Below are 26,025 nucleotides of genomic sequence, written 5' to 3'. Positions count from 1 at the left end.
TTGCTGAATGGAACTTGCAGAACAGTTGGGAAAGGACTGCACAATTGAAAAAGGTATGCAAACCTGCTACAAGTTGCAGAAGGGCATATGGCACAATACTCTGTCATTTCTTGGATATTTGCAGTGTTTAGGTGAGAGATGTTAAACTTTGAGAGGGTCAAGTGAGAAATTAGACTGTCTCTTGTAATGGTAATTTAAGATTTACTGGAATTGCTTGCAAGGTATGGATAGTGTGTTGCAAGATCATACGAAAGCTATTAAAGCTGGTGCCACAAAGGTGATATAGTGAAACTGAATTAAAAATGTATTTTAGTAGGATCACAAGAAAGGTATGGCAGGCTATTTTTACAAGATTAATAAACCTGATTACTTTTCTATTATGTTTTATTGCATTCCAGACCTCTCCTGAATGGAACAAATGTCTCAGGTGTTTATGTATGCTGAGGTTTTGAAAGAAAGAGCAAAAGGTTCTTGCAAATTTTGTAGATTTAATTGATATCCACACCAAAACCAGGGAGGATATTATTATGGAAGTTATTTAGAGGAGCTTAAAAAACAAAAACAAAAACAAAACACCTGTTTAGATCCAGCTGATTGAAGGGGACAAAGCAATAAGAACAGAGCTAACATGGCTGCAGCACACAAAGCCGTTCAAAATTGAATTCAGTGGGTAAATCAAAATGAGTTTCGTCCCACATGCTACCCGTTCACTGACTCTTGTTGGAGAAGCAGCTGCAACGATTGTTCCAAGTTGTTTTATTTTTCTGGAATTGTTCAAAGGATTGTATACTCTGTTTTCCATTTCTACTAGTGGTTGGGATATGTAGAAAAAGCATATCAGTGTTACATTAAAATGTGAAAGTACACAAGCTGATCAGTATGGGTAGAGGCAATGCTCTAGACAAGATAAAAGCTTCAAACAATCTTATGCCAGTACTTAATTAGAAGCTGATAGCTTGCAAACATACATTACACAGAGGTTTTTGTTTTCTTGTTTTTGCTGAGAAGCAGAATACTATCTGGTCAAAAATTAATGCTGTGAGCAAAAAATTTCAGAATTCAGATCTTGACATTAAAACAGCTAACCATTTACTTGGTGGCCTTCAGGATGCTTTAACAGAATTATAGTCTCCTGGGTTTGTTGCATGTAAGGAAGCTGTTGATTCACAGGCTGAAACATTAGGAATATCCACACAGGTCAAAGAGAAATGATCTTAAAGGGGAAAATAATGCTAGGTGAACTTGCAAAGGATGAAAAGAAAGGTAATTAGATCTTGAAAGTTTTGAATGCAAGGTTTTCAACTATATTTTAGACAATATTAACAGAATTGGATGATAGGATGCATAAGTATGAAGTGGGAGAAATGTTTGCTTTCTTTTAAAAGACGAGTAACTGAAAAGCAGCAGTGATGACCTGAAGAGCCACACTCAAAACTTAGCAAGCAGCTATTCTTGTGGATTTAAACCCTGAGAGTTTTGACAATGAAATTGAGCTTCCAGTTTTTGCAAGCAAATCTTTAAGGATGACTTGGAAACAAAAGCACACATTGAACTATTTAGTTACATTCTAAAAAGATCTTTAGATGAGAATATCCCTAACAGAAATAGCATTGCATATATTTTACTGGCAGCTAATCAAAGGAATTTCAGCAAGCTAAAATTAATCACTTAGAACATCGATGGGGCAAGAAAGGGTATGCAATCTGGTAATTATTTCTAGAGAGAACACTGAAGCAAGGTGGACAGACTGGGATGAGTTAATGAGATTGCTTTAGAGAAGACTAAGGAAGGTCCCCTTGTAAGAGTATGTAATGGTGATTTTAGGGGTTTTTTTTTGGTGGGAGGGAGCTGGCAGTAGGAGGCAAGGATGCCTATATTTGAGTCTTCTAACTGGGCCCAGAACATCCCTGGCACAGCACTGTTTCCCAATCTCTTTCAGGTGAAATCCAAGTTGCTGATATGGATTCATAAAACTCTATGTGGTTTGGATCCTAGTTCTAAGAGCTCTCTCTCCCTTCATGTTCCACGAACGCCATTCAAATCAATTAATGCACTCTTGCCTACCACCCCTATATTTGAACTTCTGAGGGCTGGAAACAGTGGTTTTCAGCAATGGGTTCTAGGCTCTGGAATTAACTGCCCTCAATGGGAAACCAGAAGAAGAATCACTTGACCTTCAGTCCATGGTTCAGAGCTCATCTGCTATAGAGGTGGTGTATCCTGACATTTACAATGTTGTCACTATGGTTAAGACTGCATACAAGTTTCAATTCTATCCCCTATTTTAATTTGCTCATAACATTCTCAAATTTTCACCTTTTGAGATGAAATTTTCACTAGCTGAAAATGACTTGGGGAAAGTGATCAAAAATGGTTGAGTTATTTGAGGACAAGTGAAAAACAGTTCTTGTATTATAAAAAATTCTTGAATCTTGCAGTTTGGTACAGAAATAACTGTCATTTGAGGGATGTGCCTTTGAGTACTGCATGAAAACTAGTTTTGATCTGAGTTACAAATGTGAATGTTTTGTTTTAATTCACAACATAGGAACAGAGCACAGGCAAGTGTTGGTTGGTTAGTTGCACAGCAAAAAAGAGTTCCTGCAGACCTTGCAAGCACCAAAGGAGTAACAGAAGGCTGCTGCACTCTTAGGTCAGTCTATGCTCAAAAGTTTAGCAACACAGTTACATCACTTAGAGGTGTGGTTTTGTTTTGGGGTTTTTTGGAGACATAGCTATGCTGGCAAAAGCCTTACTGTAGATGCCGTGATACTGGCAAAAAAGTACCTTTTTGCTGGTCTTGCTGGCACAGCTGCATGAGTAAAACTTCAAATCTGAAACCTTGTCTACGCTTAGAAGCAAAGAACCATGCTTAGAAATGCACCTTGGGGACTCCATATGTTGAGGGAGGCAAAAAGTACATTACTCAGCTGTAAATTTCTTAAGTTTAAGGGCCTCTTACGATACAGTGCACAGAACACAACATTATGGTTGTGTGTAACCAAACAGTTCCAGATAATGGAATTTACACATATAAGAAAGTAGAGTTTAGAAGTCTAGGAAAGTGAAATTTGGGTTTTTCTTTTTAAAAACCCAAGAATATTATATATAAAAATATTGAAAAAGTTAAAGATGTGTAATGAAGCACGCAAAATGCAGGGAACAACAAGGTTAAGGATTCATATGCAACCTTTACTCTGCCCCTTGTGCTCATGTATCATTATAGAGTAGCTGTGTGATCACACTCTTCCTCAATAATGGCGTTCTTCCTGCCACTTTGGATATAAATGTAGTATCTTATATCATGTATGGAAGCCTAGAAGATCTTTCCCTATTCATGTTTCATTACAGCCCTATGAAGAGTCCATAGCAAGTCATTCTTACTGAACACACTACATATGTATTAGACCTAACTTAGGTATAACAGAGAAATCTTGCAAATACACAACAGCCATGTCGATGTTCACCAGAGTTAGCTTTGTAGTTAATTACCTCAGCCCTTGAATTGTAGCTATAGAAGACTGTGCCTGGTAGAAAAGATACGTAGCTGATGAGTGCTGACAAACCTATTAAATTATCCTTTTCCTAAGGTACGTCTCACAGAAAGACTAAGTCAATGAAATTACTCCAGGCATAAGATATATTGAATTTATTTAGGTATAAATAACAAAACAAGCAATAAGATGTTTTTTAAAATCACTAGTTAAGATGAGAGCTAGAAGTTTGTTCTTTCAAATAGAATAAGCATTTTACTTTGATGAACTTATACACATCAATTTCCAAAACTTTCTATAAGCAAATGTAATTTTGAAATAGTTTAGCTTCGTGAAACTGAACTACCCATAAATCAAATTCAACCTGAACAAAAAAAAGTATTTAAGAAAACACCAGATTTACATAAAAATAAAGAAAATATCAAGTCATGTCTGTTAATTAGTAAATATCAATTCTGTGGAACTCTACTGAACAACTGAAAACTGGATAACAGAGTTCCATAAAACTGTAACAAGGAGACCAAATAGCACAGCAGTCTTGATACATGCCTTGTAGTCAATAAGTCAGTTTCTCCACAGTGAAGAAAAACTTTATTCTAACTCTTTCTGTAGGAGGATAAACTTGTTTCCACATTTGTGCAATAACCTTCTTTACAGAAACAAGCAAGTGATTGCATAACTGTTTAATAACAGTTTATTGCACAACAGTATGGTATAATTGCAGAACAAACTTCATGTCTGAAAGAAAAGTTTAGTCCAGTGATGATCTGAAGTCTTCTCTGTAGCCACAATCCTGAAAATTACAATGAGTGATGACACAAATATGGGGTTGCTTGGTAATGAGTATTGATCTACCCCTAAATGTGGTTTATGTACTGGATTTCTGAGATGGTGTGTTAGAATGTCAGAGGGGAGTAGACAGTTTCAACACACTCCCACATAGTTAGATACAGTCATAAGACCAGAGAATGCAAACCATTAAGGCTGAATGGATTTAACTGCCCGAACAATGGAAAATGGATGGGCAGGGGTGGCTCCAAGCACCAGCGCACGAAGCGTGTGGCTGGGGCGGTAAGCCGTGGGGGGGCACCTGCCAGTTGCTGTGAGGGCAGCAGTAGGCTGCCTTCAGCAGCATGCCTGCAGGAGGTCCGCTGGTCCTGCGGCTTCAGTGGTAGGTACGCCAAAGGCGCGGGACCGGCAGACCTCCCGCAGGCTTGCCGCCGAATCCGCACTACCAGCGGACCTCCCGCAGGTGCACCGCCGAAGGCTGCCTGACTGCCGTGCTTGGGGCAGCAAAATACATACGCCATCATATGCCAGCAATGCCCCTCTGCTATGTACATCGGCCAAACTGGACAGTCTCTACGGAAAAGGATAAATGGACAAAAATCAGACATTAGGAATGGCAATATACAAAAACCTGTAGGAGAACACTTCAACCTCCCTGACCACACAATAGCAGATCTTAAGGTGGCCATCCTGCAGCAAAAAACTTCAGGACCAGACTTCAGAGAGAAACTGCTGAGCTTCAGTTCATCTGCAAATTTGACACCATCAGCTCAGGATTAAACAAAGACTGTGAATGGCTTGCTAACTACAAAACCAGTTTCTCCTCCCTTGGTTTTCACACCACAACTGCTAGAACAGGGCCTCATCCTCCCTGATTGAACTAACCTCGTTATCTCTAGCTTGCTTCTTGCTTGCATATATATATATACACACCTGCCCCTGGAAATTTCCACTACATGCATCCGACGAAGTGGGCATTCACCCACGAAAGCTCATGCTCCAAAACGTCTGTTAGTCTATAAGGTGCCACAGGATTCTTTGCTGCTTTTTCAAAATACATAGAGCCGCCCCTGTGGATAGGAACATTCTCCTAGAGTGACTTTTTTCCCCTTCTGGTTCAGCCTTGCTGGCTGACTTGGGGAAGACATCACATCTTATCCCTGTAACAAAGAACACTGAGCAACACGGTAATTGGCGTCAGACACACAGAGGGAAGGGGAGTTGACTTCCTACAAGAATGCTGAAGTGCTTTGCGTAGCTCAAAAGGCTGTTTCTTTCACCAACAGAGGCTGGTCCAATAGAAGATATTACCTCATCCACCTTGCCACTACAAGAATGCAAGTTGGTTCTGTTCTTTTCCTGTAACTAGGGTGGCCACTCTCACATTCTCAGAATATTGGACATTCCAGTAGTTGTGGGAATGGAGTGGGCCTGCCCCTGTCGGTATGCGGGGTGCACAGGAGCGCACTGCCCTGCCCCCTCCACCCCCAGTGTGATCTCGCATGCACCATGTGTGAGAGATCAGGCCGGAAGAGCTGCACAGTGTGCTCTTCAAAACGGCATCCCCAGTTTTGTCTCTGTTCAATTCAAAACCAGATGAGTGGCCTCCCTACATGTAACTCAAGAGGGAAACATCTTACTTAGCTTGCAGAGAAGCACAAGAAGAGGAGACTAAATATGCATGTAGGCTGTTTTGCAATCTTTATCTCTAAAGTTTTGTTCCTACTGCTGAATAAAATATTTGGATTTAAAGAAGTTGGTCAGTCTCACTGGTCACAGGTCTGTGAACTTTGCATGGTAATACATGGTTGAATACATGGGTATCCCAATCTAAGAGTGGAAAAACTGCAAAATTCCAACCCAAGACAGGGAAGGACAAGAGCCCTCACACCTGGGGGAAGAGCGGGAGACTCAGACAAGAATGGGAACAGAGGTGCAGCTAGACCTATAACCATGACAAGCATGTAGTCCCCATGTCTGTATACTGTAAATTGAAGGATTAAGGCCTGTTAGTAGTAGCCAAAGGAAGACGTTTCAATGCAGTACACTACATTTGTAATAGTGTGTCCTTTTCATTGCATTTTTTCCAGCAAAAGAGGAAACGCATTTTCATTAATTCTTGATCATTTGTTGGGTAATACATAAAATACACCTCTACCCCGTTATAACGCCACCCAATATAACACGAATTTGGTTATAACCCGGTAAAGCAGCACTCCGGGGCAGGGGGAGGGCTGTGCACTCCTACGGATCAAATCAAGTTCGATACAACGCGGTTTCACCTATAACACGGTACGATTTTTTTTGCTCCTGAGGACAGCGCTATATCGAGGTAGAGGTGTATTCTTAATATTATCTTAACCTGAGTTAAGATATGAGGGGTTCTAAATGAGCTATTACCAACCAAAAAAAGATCTTGGCGTCACTGTGGATAATTCTCTGAAAACTTCTGTTCAACGCAGAGCAGCAGTCAAAAAGGCTAACAATATGACATGAATTATTAGGAAAGAGATAAAGAAATAATACAGAAAATATCATAATGCCACTTATGAATCCATGGTGCACCCACAGCATCAACACTGTCTAGTTGTGGTTGCCCTGTCTCAAAAAAGGATACAGTGGAACTGGAAAAGGTTCAGGGAAGAGCAACAAAAATGACTAAGGGTATGGAACAGCTTCCATACAAGGAAAGACTAAAGATTAGAGCTGCTCAGCTCAGAAAAGAGACTAGGGGAAGTAATAGAGGTCCATAAAATCCTCAATGGTGAGGAAAAAGTGACTAGAAAAGTGTTATTTACCCTTTCCCACAACATAAAAAGTTAGGGTCACCCAATAAAATTATTAGGCAGCAGGCTTAATACAAACAAGAGGAAATATTTTCCCACAACTCACAACTAACCTTGGAACTCATTGCCGTGGGATGTGGTATTGACCAAAAGTATAAGTGGATTCAAAAAAAGAACATATGCATAAAACTGGAACAATACAGTGAAGGAAGAGATCCATGATGACAGTTAACTAAGAGTAAATATAAAAAAAATTGAATTATAGAAGAAATGCTACTTTATGGTATGTGATCTCAAAGACTACTGTAATACATATGCACAAGTTAGCAGAGCAAAGGTTGCTTGTTGAAACTTCACTTTTGAGTGCTTAACAGACTTTTATGGAATTCTATTTAATTTCATATTAGTCAACTAATTTCTACAGTTTAAGAAGTGAATTTACATGACAAAGAACAAAACGTGAGGAGTTTATCTTTTTTCATCTTAAAAAAAATAAAGAGAGAATTCCCAGATGAGTGTTTGCTACGGAACAACTCAATGCTACAAAGTGCTGGCCCCAATAAAGCAGAGGATGTAGGCATATATGATCTTTAACCACATGATTAGTCCCTTAGTCCCATTTAAATATGACTGAAGTCACTGCTTCAAGTTAAGCATGTGCTTAAGTATTTTGCTGGGTTGGAGCCAGAGTGTTCAGCACCCTGCAAGACTGAGCCAATAATGGTTTCAAGGCAGTGTACGCGTACTAGTGGAAAGCTGTATAGAACACAGTAAGAAGAAAAGGTGCCAAAAACTCACTACTGCTGTCAGCAACTGTAGAAACATGGCATGAGCAGAACTAAAATGGAAATTAGGTCTGGTTTGGGAGACAAATATTCCAGAGGAAATTTGCCTAATCCATTCCAAAGTTCAGCTCTTCATGCAAAGAATACTCTGTGTAATAGACTAGCTAAGCACGAAGTCTGGAAGATGCATCAAATTTAAATAAGAAGTTTGTTTCTGATTAATCTCAATCCAGATAACGTCTCCATTATCTTCCACTGTTCAGTCCAATTTGGAGAAAATCTTTTGTTCCTAACTTCTAGTTATCCAGGGCCAGTGAAGAGACATTCTGAAGGACTAGAACTCTTGTTATACAGCTTGTGGTATATGTAGAGAGACTAGTACAAGCAGCACTGAAACATCCCAAAAACATGGCCAAATGGAATCACAGGATTCATTCCAACCACTGTACCAACAGTTGTCGTCACATCAACAATTATCACTACTGCAGGGTATATCTACACAGCAATAAAAAACCCACAGCACTGAGTCTCAGAGCTCAGGTCAACTGATTTGAGTTCGCAGGCCTCAGACTATGGAGCTAAAAACCACAACGTAGACATTTTGAGCTTGGGCTGGAGCCTGGGCTCTGAGACCCAACTCCCTTGCAGGGTCTCTACATTGCAATTTTATAGCCCCGCAAACCCAAGTCAGCTGACCTGGGCCAGCCACAGCCATGTTGCAGATCTTTTAGCACAATGTAGATGTACCCATAGAGATCTCTAGTTCTGACTCAGATCAAGAACCATTCAAAAATGGAAATAAAACCAAGAAAATTATTGGGAACCATTGAGGACAGTTCAGTTCCAATGGGTTTGAAGGTATGAACAAATAATTTAAAAAAGCAACAAACGTGCTGACCTTCCAGGCTGACTCATGAGGATAAGTGGTAACCATAAGTCTGGATTGGTGGTAACAGTCTCAGAACCAGTTTACACAAAAATGTCACTATGTGTTTTTCTTTAAACTTATAAAAGTGCCATCCCCTTAGCATCAGTGATTACAATAAATTATACCATACATATTTTATGAGCTATCAAAACAAATTACCAAAGGAACCAGAATAAATCCAAAGAGCTTTTCCAGGCTGAGACAAATAATAAATTTATGCTAATTTAAAATATAATCTTTCTAAAAATAAAGTATTTCAATACATTAATGTTGAGACAAAATGTAAAACTCCAAGGAATCCAAGTTCAGGATGACACTCCATCCTTAGCAAATGGTATTATGCATTTTGGAAGACAACAAAAGAGGTACAACAGCATTAAGTTAAGGACAGAGTGTTAATCTAATATTGAATATCCTGGCTCTTGTTATCATGCACCACAAATTTGTTATTTGTGTACTGTAGTTTGTAAGAGAAAACTGGATTTGCTATAAGAAATTTTCAAGTAGCTACCTAATTGCATTTAGGGTTATGACATTCAAAGAGGTTTAGGGTTGTCCAAACCTCCACATAGACTGCACCCACATAAGTGTTCAGCAAATTTGAATTTTTTCATTTTTCAGTATTCTGTAAAATTTCTTAAATTTGTATTCTTAGATTTACTGTAACTTAAAATTGTAGTGCAGCATTCTAATAATTACTTGATTGGTGAAAGGAAAGATTTTACAGTTCCAAGTAAGTGTTTATCAAAGGCCATTTGAAGGTAATTTTTAGAATGTTAATGTAAAATTAAGAAGTTGGGTTAATTTTTTAAAGCCAATCTATAGCTGTCTGATTACAGCTATTTAAAAACATTTAATGTTTTTAACCCCATTATTATAAGCACCTCAAATAGCCCCAAGCACACAAACCTATTATTTCCAAACACTGTCTGCCTACACAAAAAGCAAGGAAATTCATAGTTAAGGTTACCAAGTCCATCCTTAACTTACTTTGCTGTAACCAAGTATTGCAGCTCATAAGTAGTATAGGATCACCCACTGTTCTGAGGACTCTGATAGGATCATATGATCAGCAATATCTAGGCACAATAAGATTTTTTCAGATGGAATACACTCTGAATTTCCTTGTCGAAGTCAGCTATTTAATAAATATTTCATAGAAACCTTTATGAATTCAATACTATTAAGACATCTCCCTTTTGGAGAGGTAAGCTGCAAAGCTTTTATAAATAGCTGAGTATTTTAAGATTCCAAATTGCGAACTTTTAAACAAAATATCTGAAGAGCAATTTTTTTCTTACTCACTTACCAAGGCCCCATTCAGGGTGTTATATTTGTCTTCCAAGTCAGTGATAATGCAGGAAATGCTAGTTTTAGACAACTATTTTCAAGCTCTTTCAGGACAAGACAAAACAAAACCCTAAACTTGGGTTCTTGGCAAGTAAACAGATGTTTTTCAAATAGCTGTGTTCAAATTGTAAGTGCATATGAACTTAAGGTCTACAAAAACCAATTAGTATCCCAAATCAATGTATTTCAAAATGTCAAAAGCTCTGCAATTCACCTTACAAATGACCTGTTGACATGAACTGTATGCTACACAAACCCCAATAATATGAAAATATGTATTACAAAATATTAACAGTATTTAGAAAACAAATCCATAGCCCTCTGCATTTATATTCTCTGCAGTCTGAAGTCAGAGGATAACTTTCTTCTGCATTAAAAAGTAGAAGCTACAATGTATAATCAATTAGTAACATTTCAGAGGTTTCTATTTTGTATTCCAATTAACAGAAGTGCTAAATTAGTTGTAAAAGTGAATTATGAGTCAATTTGCATAAGCCACTCTTTCTGTCGAAGACACCATTTTTGTGACTATGGGTTTAGAGCTCTGATTGTTCGTGGAAAAACAGGAACAAGCTAGGAACTTATAACAATTTCAAGTTTTGCTTTGTATTTGAAACATTACATTACCAGCCTGGACAAATGAGATTAATTATAGGTAGGTCAATTAAACAATATATAGCACTGTAGCCAGTTGGCCTTATAGTATACCTATACATAATGATTCAGTCCTTGTTATTGTTGTGTGTACGTTTTCATTCTCACCACTTTCAGCGAATAGTGAAAAGTGTAAGATTATATGCAGCATTTAAAGCAAGTTGTTGGTGCATGACAGCTGGCATTAAGGAATAGGACAATTCATATGCCAAACTATATCCAATATTAGGAAATAGACAATCTGTAACAACATTTTATTTCAAGAAACACTTATTTGGTGGGCCAATTATGGTAGTTTTCATTTCAATCCTTACCTGCAGGAACTATGCAAAGAACCCACAACTTCCAGTATATGGTTAGAGCTACAGGAGAAAGCACAAGCATGCTGAAGTAGCGTGCTTGCAAGACAGTACACCACTCATTTGGGGGAAATTAATGCTCATGTAGGTGGCTTGATATTAGGGAAAAGATGTGAAATTGGTCAGTGAAAGTAAATTTTGACTACTATCTGGGACAAGGTGGGTTGCCTTTCTAACAAACAGCTTGCAGATCACAGACTATATGGAGCTCTGGTGTAACCCTGGTTTACAGAAAAAAATCTGTTCCCTAATTTTGTAGATGTTTACATTTTTTCAAACTAATGAATTCTGAAAGAATCACGGAGGTTCAGGACCCATCCTCCATTTGAAGATCTTATCACAGAGCCCTGAGGCTGTGAAGGCGCAAGAATGAACACCTGCAAGCCTCTCCTCTCAGCATCATAAAAACAATTTATTTTAAAGTTCAAGGGGCAGGTCATTGACACTCATGTTTGAAGCATTCTTATAAATGCAGTCTGAAATATGTGCTTGGACTATTTCATTTTAGCAGCAACAAGCTGTTCTGCAATAGCACATCTTAAAGATATCATCTAACTTCTTTATGTAATGAAATATAAAACAACAAAAGTGACACCAAAAGAGCCATACCCATTTAAAACAATCTAATTTCTTGAGTCATCTCTGTTCTACCCTCCATTCCTCTTTTGTCAGTTACAGATATGCCACCTTTTAGAGTTTAGGTGTTGCCTACCTTTCTCCTTTGAGATAAACTGAGGGCAGCAAAGTCATTAAACAAGGATGAAGCCGGTGAAGTCAGTGGGTCTGTAAAAGAATGTTAGAAACATCATTACTACTATATTTTATCAGCACAAACTATTTAAAAAAATAAACTTCATATAATTTTAAATGTAACTGGAAAAAAGGCAAAAAAGGGTTTCTTAATCATCCAGAATTAAAGCTAATTTTAAAGTCATAACTGCTAAAAGCATAGCAGTTCATCAGATTGTGCATGGGGACACAATTAAAATAGCACTTTAGCAGAATTTTAAGTTACCCATTGCCAGTTTAAATAATTACGTGCTGTACTCCATACCACTTAATTCTACAAAGGTTATGGATGTTATCTGTTTTGCCAACTTTTTATTTAGACATTTAATCAGGACCCAGAGGCAGTCAAGATGAGGATTTTACAAGTAAATTATTATTTCTCCCTGTCCTTACACTTCACCTCCAGGTCATAAGTATCATAATCTGGAACTCAATCACTACAGTCACCATTTAAAAAGGAAACTCCAGATTAAGCATAGACTAAAAATATGGATGTCTTCTAATTGCCTGATGGATGACATCTGCTAACACACTAATGTTTAAAAATGTTTTCTGTAAACACGAATCTCTTTGACCATGGTCAGTATGCCTTCAAAGTGCAGTTCTATTCTGAAATGTGCCTCAAAGAGATATTTGCAGTTCCTTCTCAATAATTGCTTATCAAGTCTGTTAAATTTACACAGCCAGTCTAGCAAACCAAAAGTCAGTCTGTTTTTTCCCCTCCTCATGTATTGCCACCAATAGTGGATATTTTACAGATAAAACTTAATCTCATTTACACCAGCAAAACTCCACTGTCTTGATCAATTGTTTTCAATGGGAGTGTAGAAGTATAACTCAGGACAAAACATGTTCGGTAAAATAATTACTAGAAATGAAGTACAAGGAGGAAACAGCCATCTGACTTTCAAATCTCAGTTTGCATTTGCAGAATAAGTCCATGGTACCCTCACATCTTGAATACTGCATACAGATATGGTTGTCCCATCTCAAAAAAATATATACTGGAATTGGAAAAGTCTCAAAAAAGGGCAACAAAAATTATTAGGGGTATGGAACGACTTCCATATGATGAGAGATTAAGAAAACTGGGACTTTTCAGCTTGGAAAAGAGATGACTAACAGGGGATATGTTTGAGGTCTATAAAATCATGACTGGTGTGGAGAAAGTAAATAAGGTAGTGTTACTTCTTCTCATAACACAAGAAGTAGGGGTCACCTAGTGAAATTAATAGGCAGCAGGTTTAAAATGAACAAAAGGAAATATTTCTTCACACAATGCAGACTCAACCTGTGGAACTCCTTGCCAGAGGATGTTGTTAAGGCTAAGACTATAACAGGGTTCAAAAAAGAGCTAGATAAACTCAGAGGGTAGGTCCTTCAGTGGCTATTAGCCAGGATGGGCAGGGATGGTGTCCCTAGCCGCTCTTTGCCAAAAGCTGAGAATTAGCAAGAGGGGATGGGTCACTTGATTCCCTGTTCTGTTCATTCCCTCTGGGGCACCTGGCATTGGCCACAGAAGACAGGATACTGGGTTAGATGGACCATTGGTCTGACCCAGTATGGTTGTTCTTATGACTAATCATTAAGATAAGTAAAATAAAAAAACCTGTAAACTGACAAGTGAATTTGCTATGGAATCTAACACAAACACAGAGCTCCACAACACCACTTTTGTAATCCCTTTCAGAGGAGGGCCATATTTAAATGCACGTTTTTGCCAAATGGAAGTGGGAGCCAATTCTTAAAGTTGTTAAATATTGAGATATGACTAAGAAGATGTGAAGAAATCTGAAGTGTTATATTCTAAGAAGTAACTAAAAAGACTCTTGTGAGGTTCAGTATTCTCTCACCGGAGTTAAACATTAAAATTGCTCAAGTTAAAAATATTTTCCTTAACTGACAGCATTTCAAACAACTTGGGATCTTCCAGACATTGACATAACCAATAATATGCATTAGCAGCTTCATAACACAAAGATAGGCCTACAAAATATAGCCATTTTTTGTATGGATGGAAGGGATGTTCCCAAGTAATATGAAACAGGAAAGTGGGAAAGGGACAAGGTATTACTTAAAACATGCTGTGTAGAAATTTTAAATTCCAAGCTCCAAGTTACTGGGCATATGCCACAGAACTCAAGATCCAAAATTAATTAGATTTCTGTTAGTGCCATGTTCCTGTCCTCTGTTACCAGGAATTTCATATCAAATAGCCTGTTCTACTTTGGCTGCAGGGAAAAAAGTGAAAAACATGAGGTGATAAACTTACTTCAGTTCGTAAATAAAACAGACAAAAATGTGTGAATGTGTATGCACATATCTAAAATTTAAAAATTAAAAAAAATTACATATGTAATTCCATTTCACTTTTTCAAACAACTTTTTTTTTAGTAAGAAGCATTAAAAAAGGATTACTGTATTGATGCTATATAAACAGTTTCTAAAGCTAACTATCAGGGCTTTATAGTAGACATCCAAATAAGTATTTTGCTTGATATAACTGAGCAGTAAGACAAATTTATAAGTTTTTCCCTTTAAAATGAAAGGCAAGCTGAGAGTTAGAAAAGTTCACTAGTAATTTGGTTTGGAATATACAGTAATAAAAAAAATTGCACAACAAAAAGTCCTATCACCTCAAAATCAGATTAAAGGGAGGACTAACTCCCTTGAAACTATTTTTTTCCATAGGGATAGCTTTTGAACATACCTTTAAACATATTTCTTTAAAAGTTCTTACCATGGCCTGCATACTGCTTGGCACTGTCATTGAGAAGGCTAGGGGAACTGCTGCTATTTGTCATCCTCTGCAAAAAGCGAAAAACAAAATTGCATGAATAAAATAAAGCTATTAAGGCTGAAGACATCTGAGCTAATGTTAAAGACTTTATTGATACTAATTAGAAGATTAACATCCTGATGGCAATTGTCTCAGGGTAAGAAGAGGATATGTGCTTATTTCCAATCTAATAAATTGCTCTACACAGATTCTGATTGGTAGTGAACAAAAAACGTTGAGCAAATGAGAGAAAACAATTCTAATGAAAACCACACAGCACAAAACAATTGTACATTATAAACAGCATTATCTACATCAACTACTTATAGTTTAGGAAGCCCTATTGCACCTACGGTTCTCCTCCTTTTTCCTATAGTTTCTCAAAATGTTAGAGAAGGCTGTAGCTTTTATTACTTGAAGATTCCTTAATGCTGCATTCCCAGGACAACTCCTCCTCTCCATATTCTATGTCACTATCATCATACGAGACTCTTCCCCTGTGGAGAGCTGTCAAATTAGTATAGCATTTGGTGGCATCTTTTGAATGACGGAACCCAGAGAATTACCAAGCACAGTGGGGCTTTCAGGAAAATGATATGATTCCTGTAGCTGTGCAACATGTTGAAAGGCCAGCAATGGTTCTCTTCAACTCTTTCAACTATTATCAGGCTGAACCCCACTGGTGTGCAGTAAGGGCAGGAATCTTGCTAAGCAAGAACTTCACCCCAACTCAGCTCTTTGGCCACATAGGTCAATATTTTCAGAGTAGGGCCTAAAACGAAGGGAAAACAAATGGCATTTTGAGAGCTGCCGCCTCCCTGTACTGTTGTTAGAAATACATCTGCAATGTGACAAGATTCTCACCACTTTCCATAAAACAACTGAAATTAGAAGTCCCTGCAGAACTTTAATACTCACTTCACCAAAAACATACAAATGCTTGAGTTATATTAAAGAAGAATGAAAGCAGGTTTTGTAAAATAAGTACAGTAGGACCTCAGAGTTACAAACACCTCAGGAATGGATGTTGTTGGTAACTCTGAAATGTTCGTAACTGAACAAAATGTTATGGTTGTTCTTTCAAAAGTTTACAACTGAACATTGATTTAATACAGCTTTGACATTTTACTATGAGGAAAAATGCTGCTTTCCCTTTTTTAGTAGTTTATGTTTAACACGATACTATACGGTATCTGTTTGGTTGTTTCTGTGGTGGGGATGGGGGTACTCTGGCTGCTGCCTGATTGCGTACTTCCAGTTCCAAATGAGGTGTTTGGCTGACTGGTCAGTTCGTAACTCTGGTGCTCGTAACTCTGAAGTTCTACTGTAAGACAAGTTTTTACAACTAACTTATGCGTATGATGCCATAAAAAGAAAGGACAAAACAAACACTAAATTATAGAGTACTTAGTAAAACCATTTAGGCACATTACCAGATAGCAACTTTAGATGTGACCCTCTCAATGAGCTCAGTCAGTTGCCATGCTAATCTCACTCAATTCCACCTACTGCATTCTGTTGGGATGCTACAGCATCAAACATTCTGTTGTCATGGGACCTATTATGTTACTACCCCTTCCTCCACTCCATCCCTATGAATCTCCACACACATACCCACATAACCTCTGTCAAGCTGTCCTGCAGTGGTTCAAGCGTACGAGTGCCCACCTCGGGGAAGAGGCACAAACCCCAAATTGGTTGTGACTTCTATACTTAGATTTCACCAACCAAATATCAAGTGTAAACTCCTCAGGCACTATAACAGCCTTAACATGGAATCACATCCAGTCCCCTCTCTGTCTTGCCACACAGATAAGCCTGCCTTTGTCATAGACTGTCCCTTACATCATGAAACACAGCAATATTCAGGTTATTCCCCATCCCAACAGACCAGTCACTCATCAGGTCAACTGCACTTTAGATCTCGCACCAGAAACAAGGCTTGTAGCCAATCCTATAATCAACTATCTAAAGATTTATTAAATAGAAAGAGAAACCAAAAGAATCATTTACAAGGTTAAAGCAAATATACACACACAAGTTACAGTCTTATGTTTCAAAGGGCAATAGAAGCTTCTATAATAAACAAGCTCTAGCTGTCCTTTAGGGCAAACCCAGGCTAAGCAGCTGGGGATCCCTTGTTTACACCTAGAAATCTTGCCCCCATAGTCCAAGCAGCAAATGAGATACAGTTCTTCCTTGTTAGGGGCTTTTATTCCCTTCCCCCCTTCTCCTTTGAAGCTGCAGATTCAGCTGATGGGAGGAATTCACTTGCAAGACTCATCTTTATTGGGGAGTGGAGGGAGGAGAGAGAAGAGTAAACAACAATCTTTTATCCTCTTTAATGTTCTACTCTAGTCCATCTGGTGTCAATGGACCTTCTTTGTCAGACAGGACATAACACCTTCTGCTGGAGACCAGCATTTTGCACTAGTTAAAGTCACTGTGTAAATCACCAGACAGGAGAGAGAAAGAAGCTTAAGATACACCTACTTAAATATTACTTTACAATATGGGATACAGATGTTGTAAGTGAGGCTACATCTACACTTGCAGATGTAGAGCACCAGGAATTAAACCAGCCCTCAGACAGCAGCAGGGAAAGCGCTGCTGTGTTCTCACACTGTGCTCCTTGTGACTGTGGAGCATGTCCACATTAGCAGCTCTTGGAATGCCACAGAGAGCAGTGCATTGTGGTAGCTATCCCAGTGTGCAAGTGGCTGCAGCATGCTTTGAAAAAGGTTTGCAATGCCTAATGGGGCAGGCACAGCATCACATGATGCAGGTTTCCCAATCCCATTGTTCCATGGGCATCCTACTAGATTGCCAGCTGCTTTTCAAATGAGGGACTGGGGAGTGTGTTGTGTGCATGTGGGGGGAGACACTATTTTGGGGGTCACAGACTGTCAGCATGCTATCTTGTAAGTTCAGACAGCACCAGGGGGAATCTGACATCAGCTGTGATCCCCCCCGCCACACAGGAGCACAAATGCCTGCCTCTGCAGCAGGAACATTCCACCGTAATGGTTTGCTTTGTGTCCTGGAGCAGATAAGCATGTGTGCCCTCAGAAAGGAGCTTTGAAAGGGGATTTCCTCATGCCTAGAGCCAAGTTCAAAACAATGATCAGAGTGTCCACTTGACTTCAGGGGATTATGGGACATTTCTGGAGGCCAATCACAGTGCAGTAATGCAAGACGTCATCTACACTGACACCTCAGCGTTCCAGCCCAGGCGCAGCTCTATGCTTCTCGTGGAGGTGGATTACCAGGAGCACTCCAGCTGCAGAGTCCAGGCACTCTAAGTGCCTTGCCAGTGTGGACACCTCAGGAGTTATGGAGCCCAGTGCTGATTTAAAGCACTAACTTGCAAGTGTAGACAAGGCCTAATGCATGCAGCAACTCACAAGCATTCAAACACAGTCTAACCTCTGAACACATTCTTATAATTCTAAGACCTATTATTAATATTACCTAATACTAATACACAGGTGAACCAGGCTGATTTCAGTTAAGTATTTGCCAGAATTCAATTGAGGCATGGAGACCTTGGCATGAGCTGGCATCTGGCCTACCAGTGTCACCACCTCTTCCAAGACCTTTGATTAAACAAGCTGCTGGCAATGACTTTGATTCTGTGGGTATATCATATTGCTGAAGCCCAACTCACAATAAAGGGTTATTAGTCAGTGACAGCCAACTGCTTACCATAGACTAACGTCCGTAATGAATTGATAAAATGTATTTATCACCACAATATCAGGCAAACTTTGCAGGCTTTGGACTAAGAGTTAACTTATTTCCCAAATACAGAAAACGTAACATGACACCTGTCTTACCTCCACCTCAAAAGCAACAACATTACAAGGACACAGAGAAAATCTGACCAGTAATAGCAGCAAAGAATCCTGTGGCACCTTATAGACTAACAGACGTTTTGCAGCATGAGCTTTCGTGGGTGAGTATCCACTTCTTCGGATGCAAGAAGATGCATCCGAAGAAGTGGGTATTCACCCACGAAAGCTCATGCTGCAAAACGTCTGTTAGTCTATAAGGTGCCACAGGATTCTTTGCTGCTTTTACAGATCCAGACTAACACGGCTACCCCTCTGATACTTGACCAGTAATGTAACACTTCAGACATCCCTACTTAACACTTTTCAGCTTCACTCAAAATTGCTTTTAGCAAGTTGAGAAATATCACCTTTTCCTATATTAGATGATCCTTCTAATTCTGTCTTAGCTAGTGTATATAATTCTAGTGTCTAAAGTACAATTCCTTCCACCATAAATTACTTTAGGTGTAGAAATGGGATTTATAATATCCAATGATACAGAATACAAAAGCCAAATGCTGTAGAAAGAGCCAGATTTTTGTTTGATAGTGTATGCAATGTGGTACCTGGTACCACGCCTTGGCTTGATCAATCCTTTTCTGCCACCTAATTCAACTGGTTAGTTTCAGCATCTTAGTTCTTGGAATTGGGTATGAACTGAACACAAACAGCCATACCAGTCTTCTGGTAAGTAACAAAATAATATTGACTTCCTTCTTGAAGTGCACAACAGATGAGCCCCACTAATGGCTGAATTTCTGGATCAATCGCCACTCTGGCATCTCCTTTAGATTCATCGCTCCTAATGGAATTAGGCCAGCGGTATGCCTCAAGGCTGATTGATTAAGCATCTACCTGTGTAAGCCATATGAGGTGCACCCTGGCTTTGCTGAAACTCAATAGAATGCAAGACATCATCTGTACCCTCTGTGTGAACAAGCAGACAAAGGGATCAGGAAAAAAGCCAGAACAAGTTACATGACACAGATGTCAAGAATCCTATCATACTAAAGGAAATTTAAAAAAAAATCTTGTATGAAACTACTAGAGAGAGCGCAGAAATTTGGGGAAAAAAGCAAATTGGTACTGATCTCCAAACGAGTAAAGAAACGTGATCTTGGCAATGACTATCCCATCAATCTCTATTTCTTTCAGTCAGGTGATAAGTTCTGCTGGTAGACACAAGGCAAGACTTCCCCCCCCCACACTTTTTAAGTAATGTCCAAGTTCCAGTTTAACCAGTTATCTTTTCCCATGCCTTCCTACTTATCCAAACATAAGCTCAGTGTAAAAGAGGTTCTCAAGCTAGTATCTGAAACAGTCGAAGGTCCTTCGAAAGTCCATTTTACTTTTTCATTTTATATCAGTTAATTTGGTCAATCTGTGCCAGAAGATAGGCCATTTAGTTATGTGTATCTAGTTGCATTTCCTAGAATTACTCTCTTAAAAGGCCTCAAACATCAAGGTCATAATAAAGTCACATTCAGTCAAATCTACATCCACAGCACTTGCTGGGGTGGATAAAAGTTAAATTTAAAAAAAAAAACCCGCACTTTAGATTTTTTTTTAAATTTACATTTTAAAATTTCGACTGCCTAGCTCAAGAACCATTACTTACTAAGTTCGTCATGGAAATAAATTGATCCTCCTCCCACAGGAGAGTCAGTTCAAGATGTTGATGCATTATGCAATTCATAGCTTTGAAAGTGTCAGAGTAGGATTCACTGTGCAGTGTTGTTGTACCCAAGCTGGTCCCAGGATATCAGAGAGACAAGGTGGGTGAGGTAATATCTTTTATTGGACCAACTTCTGTTGGTGAGTGTGTAAGCTCGAAAGCTTTTGTCTGAGTTCTTCTTCAGGTCTGGGAAAGGGATCAGAGGCTATGTCTAAGCTACAGGGGCACTGATGCAGCTGTGCCATTGTAACACTTCTGGTGAATACATTCTAAGATGACAGGAGAGAGCTCTCCCACTGGCTTAATAACTCCTACCTCTGTGAGAGGTGATAGCTATGTTGGCAGAAGCTCTCCCACTGACAGAGCTCTGTCCACCCTGGCGCTTAGGTCATTATAACTTATGTCGCTTGGGGAGTATGGATTATTCACAAACCTGGACACCACAAATTATACCAAAGTAATTTGTAGCATAGACATAGCCAGAGTATCACAGCTAAATACAAGGTGGAACAGATTATTTAACATAAATTGTTAACACATTTCAAGGGACCATTCAAGGTAAAGTGATCTGTTAACATCCCTCTAGTTATAGGGTGGAACGGAAGGGAGGGGAGCAGCTAGGATGGCTGTTAGTGGGTTATAAACATAGTGCATGCACCAGAGCCTATTTTATTACATGGAATCAAATATTTTGCCTGCTTAATACTAAGTTTCAATATATTCAGTTTGTGACATTTGGAAGAACTGACCAGGCCTTTGTAATTCACCAGGCCTAACAAATTTGCTTCAACAGGTTATATTCATCCACTGTCTGTTTTTTGTTCAATAGTGTAACAGGAAGATTAGCTTTCCTACTTTCTTGACTCACAAGTCAATAACTGTTTTATATTCTCTTTCATACAAACTATATCCCAAAACACTTTTACAGAGTTATTACTTAACTATAGTCTGGATTAGGCTGCTAAAGTACTGGGTAGTTGCCCAGTGACCCATTTTCTGGGACTGGCTAGAATGTCACTCTGTTCTCAGTCCCAGCAGAAAGGAGAGAGCATAGATGAATATTCAGCTATGGTAGAGTTGAGGAAGAGAAACAAAGGCAAAAAAAAAACAGATTTGCAGACAAAAACCCAAGGTAAACAAGATAGGAAGTAAAACAAGGATGACAATGGAGCAAAATTAATTTCTCAAATTTAAATGCTACCCTCTATTACTGAAGGAGTGGCTACTTTTTACAAATCAAATTTACTACTTAATAAAAGTGCATCTAAGTGGCAGGGTAGTAAACTTCTATTATTTCAGTCAGGGAACAGTGTATCTGAGCAAAACCGTACTTATCTCCAGCCCTAAAAATGGTTGTGGAAAGAAAGACTAAAGTATCAATGCCCATGAAGTAGCAATATCTTCTCTTCTGTAGCAGAGCTTTTGGAAGCGTTTAAGTAATTAAGTAATATGATAGTCTCTTGTGGCCTTAAACTCTATGAAACTAAAAGGTAAGAGTTGCTTGTATTTACTAAAGCATAAAAATGACAAATCAGAATTTCACTGCCTGAAAAAGCTATGCTTTGTTGCTCACACCTATCAATAAGCCTGGTCTTTTTACAAGTGATTTAAGTCCACGATTTAGCAGCCTTGGTTTAAACACTCTGGACAACTGATCATCTGAGATCAATGCCCATTCAAGAGATCTGTACTACAGCCATATGCACTATTTCTTGGACTTGGTATTGTGCATGGACATGCACGTGGTCTTTATTAAAGACTAAACTGTTTCTGGATTAAGAGTTGGGCTACTTGGTCACTCCCTTTGGTTCCTTTTATCAGAATTCTCACTTACAGAAAACTTACCCTAACACATGCTGAGACTCTACGAACGGGAACATAAGAGAAAATATTGAATAACTGAACAATTCTTGTCAAACTAGATTTAGGCAGCTAGCCTGGAGAGGTTTGGATTTGAATCACTGTATACACATACAACAGTTTCAGACTCCTATACATTTCATGATCCTCACCACAAAGAAGCTTGCGCAGAAAGACAACTCTGTCGAAACCAAAGTCAAACAAAAAACAAAATCCCTGCCCCAATGCCACATGGAGGTCACTCAGTCCCACACACATCCCTAATCCATTGCTGGCTATTTCAATACTCAATATTCCGTTGCTATGGTCCTGATGTGTCATAAAGAACTAGTTCAAAGTCAGCCCCAAAACTGACGGCTGTTCTTTTTGCCTAAGTGATATGAGTAAGTTGCCTCTGTTCAAATCTAAAAGAAAAACTATTGTCAGAGCAAGATCCATCATCACATGCAACATCTAGGGTCTTGTCTACACTGAGCTTTTTCTGAAAAATTCCTTATGTTGATGTTATACTGCAGATGAGAGTAGTAGCATAGTCCAACCAATGGTGTTCTTACTATCTTCCAACTTGCTCTGAGCACTACCTCCAACGGAAGCTATTGGGCTCTCATTTTTGAATGGCGGACACTCATTTAGATAAGTACAGATTTAATTTTTTTTTAAATCTTCAACGTTAATCTAAGACATACAGTGAAGAAAGTTTTTCAGAATAGTCACTGTGGTTATCTGAATATATAGCAATTAAATTACAAAAGCGGAATGTAAGTATAATTCAGAAAATCAGTATACTTTTACTGTTTCTTCGCTGTCAAGGAACAGCACAGCTCTGCCCCTACTTACATCTCATCTAAAGGGAAGGCAGTGTGAAAGAAGGCACAGAGAGAGTCAGGTGCTGATGAAAGGGCAAGCAGCCAATCTGTAGAGGGGGAAGAATGAGGAAAAGCTGGCAACAGCAGCCACAGCACACTCTTGCAGCCTCTGGATACTAGTGAGATCTTTAGACTCCCATTCCTCAGATTTTCACTGTGACATTCTTTCCCTTCTATCATCTGGCTGTTTATCACAATCCTCTCCTCCCTCTTCCCTCACAGGATCTTTCTACTAGCCTCACCCTCACTGCTTTCTTTGGTATTTACCATTCTACTCTCCCTTCTTCTCTATCCTTAATTTATTTGTTATCTATTTATCTAGATTTAAATTAATAAAGATGCCTATCCAAGGCTCTCTGTGCCCTAACATACAATATATACACAATTAAATTAAATCTCAGCAGTATTAAAATCAGTTCTGCAAGCACTCAGCCAGTCAACTACCCCTTCATCTCAGTAGCATGCCCCTCCTCTACTCTGGCTTCATTTATCCTTATTAACCAGTTCTCTCCTGCGTTCCTTCTTCATGCCCACAATACATTTTTAAATATTATACACACACTACATTAAAACATTAAAATTGCAAAAGTCAAGCCCTCAAAAGTTAGGAAGTGACAGAAAAAACAATTACATACCTGTTTGGTTAATTCTTGTTCTTTGAGATGTGTTGCACGTGTCCATTTCATTTTAGGTGTGTGTGCACGCCAGTGCACCAAAGCAGGAAAACTTTTCCCATATCGATTCCCATCCGGGCAGCACATACACCCTCTGCACGGGCATGCTGCCGGCTTAGAGTGCAAAGGAGCAGAGTAGCACTGATGCCCTCATTTCCTTCACACCAGAAGCCAGTATTTGCTGGGACTCCAATGTAGAGGGGAAGGAGGGGGAGTTGTGAAATGGACATGTTCTACGAGACGTTGCACATTTACCAAACAGTTATGTAACCATATTTTCTTTGAATTCTTGCACATGTCCATTCCATTTTAGATGGCTCACAAGCAGTTCCACATGAGAGAAGAGTGTCGGAGTCTACCTAAACAAGGCCTGCAACACCATTCTCCCAAATCTAATGCCATTTCTTGAGGCCTTGGAGAGAGCATAATGAGTGGTGAAGGTCTAAACACATGACCAAGTCGCAGCCCTGCAAATCTCAACTGATGGGAACGCGAGCCAAGAAAGCAGCCAATGCTTGTGGTCTTGTAGAATGGGCTAGAACTCACTGAGACAGGGGAACCTTAGCAATATTGTAGCATAAATACAGGAGGAGATGCAGGAAGAAATCCTCTTCCAAGTGACAGGCTGCCTCTTCATCCTGTCTCTTTCATCCAGCAAAGGAGACAAATAATTGGAGAAATTCTAAACTCCTTTGTCCTTGTCCCAAGAAAAGGCTTGTGCCCTCCAAAGTATGGATTTTTCTTTTCTTTATTATTGGGGGCGGGGAAAGTTTTGGAAGAAAAAAAATATTGGTGAGCATATAGTCTGATTTAGATGAAGTTCCAACACTAGTTAAGTGAAATTTTTGGGATGTGGATACAAACTCACTTTCTTTTTATAAAAACACCATATAAGGATGGTCAGCCATGAAAGCCTGAAGTTTTACTACCCTCCTGGCAGAAGTAACAGCCACCAAGAATGCCAGAGAGACAGGAGAAAATGAGGACCCAGCTATAGTTTCAAGAGGGGGCTCCATTAAAACTGGGAAAAAAACCCCACAAATTCAGATCCCATCATATTACTGGGTCCCTAATACTTGGGAAGAGCCTGTCCAAACCTTTCAAGAACCTAACAGTCATAGGACTGGAAAAACAGATCTTCCTTCTACAGGAGGAGAGAACTTGGAGATACCTGAAGGTTCCTCTGTCAGCTAATTGACAGAATCCTTTTTCCTTTAGGTGAAGCAGGTAATCCAGAATAATATGAATAGGAGCCTGTGAAAGAGAGGTATCATTCTGCTGGGACCAAACAGAGAACCTCTTCGTTTCTTGAGGTAAGTATATCTGGTGGAGGGTTTTCTGCTATTTAAAAAGAACATTTTGCACTCCAACTTAACAGACCACTTCCTGGGGAGCTACCCACTGAACATCCAGCAGTCAGGCTGAGAAGGTTGGGATGCAGCATCTGACCATGGTTCTGTGAAACTACGTCCAAGCCTGAGAGAGAGGTATGGAATTTTGAATAGAAAGGCTCAAGAGGTCCAAGAACCTATGCTAGCTGGCAAGACTGGTGGTGGCATCCTGTCTGAGCCTGCTCAAAACTCTTGATGCCATAGGGATAGGAGAAAAAGTGTAATGAAGTTTCCCCTTCCAGGATAGTAGAAACACATCTGACATATCCCAGGCTGGGACCTACCCTTGAACAGAACTGGGGATTCTTCCTGTTGTCAGGCGGTGAATAGGTTTATTCCTGGCATTCTGCAAATCTTTGCCATGTTCAGTCTGAGAAACCATTCGTGATCATTGCTGAATGATCTGCTGAGATAGTCCACTAGATAGTTCGGAGACCCCGGAAAGTGAGATGCTTTGAGAGTAATCTCATTCCTGATTCAGAAAGACCAAAGGTTTATTGCCTCTTGGCAAACAAGGTCATACCTGGCACGTCCAGGCATGTTTAGATGGAACATCACAGCTGTATTGTCCAGGAGCACCTGAGCAGAACCACCTTTGATATGGGGAAGAAACACTTCATCAGCCAGGTGGATAGCTCAAAGCTCTCAGACATTCATGTGAGGGAAGAGAACTTGAGTCTGAAAGTCATCCATGACCACGGTCACAGAGGGCAGAGTTGGGGCAAAAGAAACACTGCTGCATACACTGGCAGAGTCCATCCACCAGTCCAGGGATGACAAAACACTTGTGAATATTTGAGTCAGCATGCCCAGATGATAAGGATGGTAGATAGACAAACTCTCCACATGACTGAGGTGAAGTCTGGATACTGATTCTTGTAAGAACAAGCTGCCATGTGACCTAGAAGTTTCAGGCAATTCCTCACTGTTGTACAAGGATATGCCTGAAGTCTTTGTATAGGTCCCATATCACTTGAAATTCTAGCTTGAGGTAAATATGTGATTGCTGTGGT

At 39.3% G+C, this 26,025-nt stretch overlaps 1 protein-coding gene across 14 annotated transcripts in view; it reads right to left on the bottom strand.

Annotated features, from left to right (window-relative positions):
• Positions 1 to 26,025, bottom strand: part of PAN3 (poly(A) specific ribonuclease subunit PAN3) — a 111,453-nt gene that overhangs the window by 70,311 nt on the left and 15,117 nt on the right. For 6 of the 14 annotated variants that reach the window (XR_005597334.1, XM_039533319.1, XM_039533332.1 and 3 more), the window contains exons 3-4: positions 14,675 to 14,741; positions 11,858 to 11,928 (exon numbers count right to left, since the gene is read on the bottom strand). Coding sequence is in view for 11 of the 14 variants with exons in the window: in XM_039533319.1 (XP_039389253.1) it covers positions 11,858 to 11,928; positions 14,675 to 14,741 (138 nt within the window). In the remaining 3 variants the exon portion in view is untranslated. Of the gene's footprint in view, positions 1 to 9,772; positions 9,862 to 11,100; positions 11,149 to 11,857; positions 11,929 to 14,644; positions 14,742 to 16,146; positions 16,235 to 22,233; positions 22,361 to 26,025 lie in introns of those variants that run through there. The other 8 variants (XM_039533353.1, XM_039533400.1, XM_039533378.1 and 5 more) reach the window with 8 other exon arrangements.

This window comes from Mauremys reevesii, linkage group 1, assembly GCF_016161935.1.
Source record: "Mauremys reevesii isolate NIE-2019 linkage group 1, ASM1616193v1, whole genome shotgun sequence".
Classification (NCBI taxonomy): Eukaryota; Metazoa; Chordata; order Testudines; family Geoemydidae; genus Mauremys; species Mauremys reevesii.
This window is presented reverse-complemented; position numbering and strand designations above follow the sequence as displayed.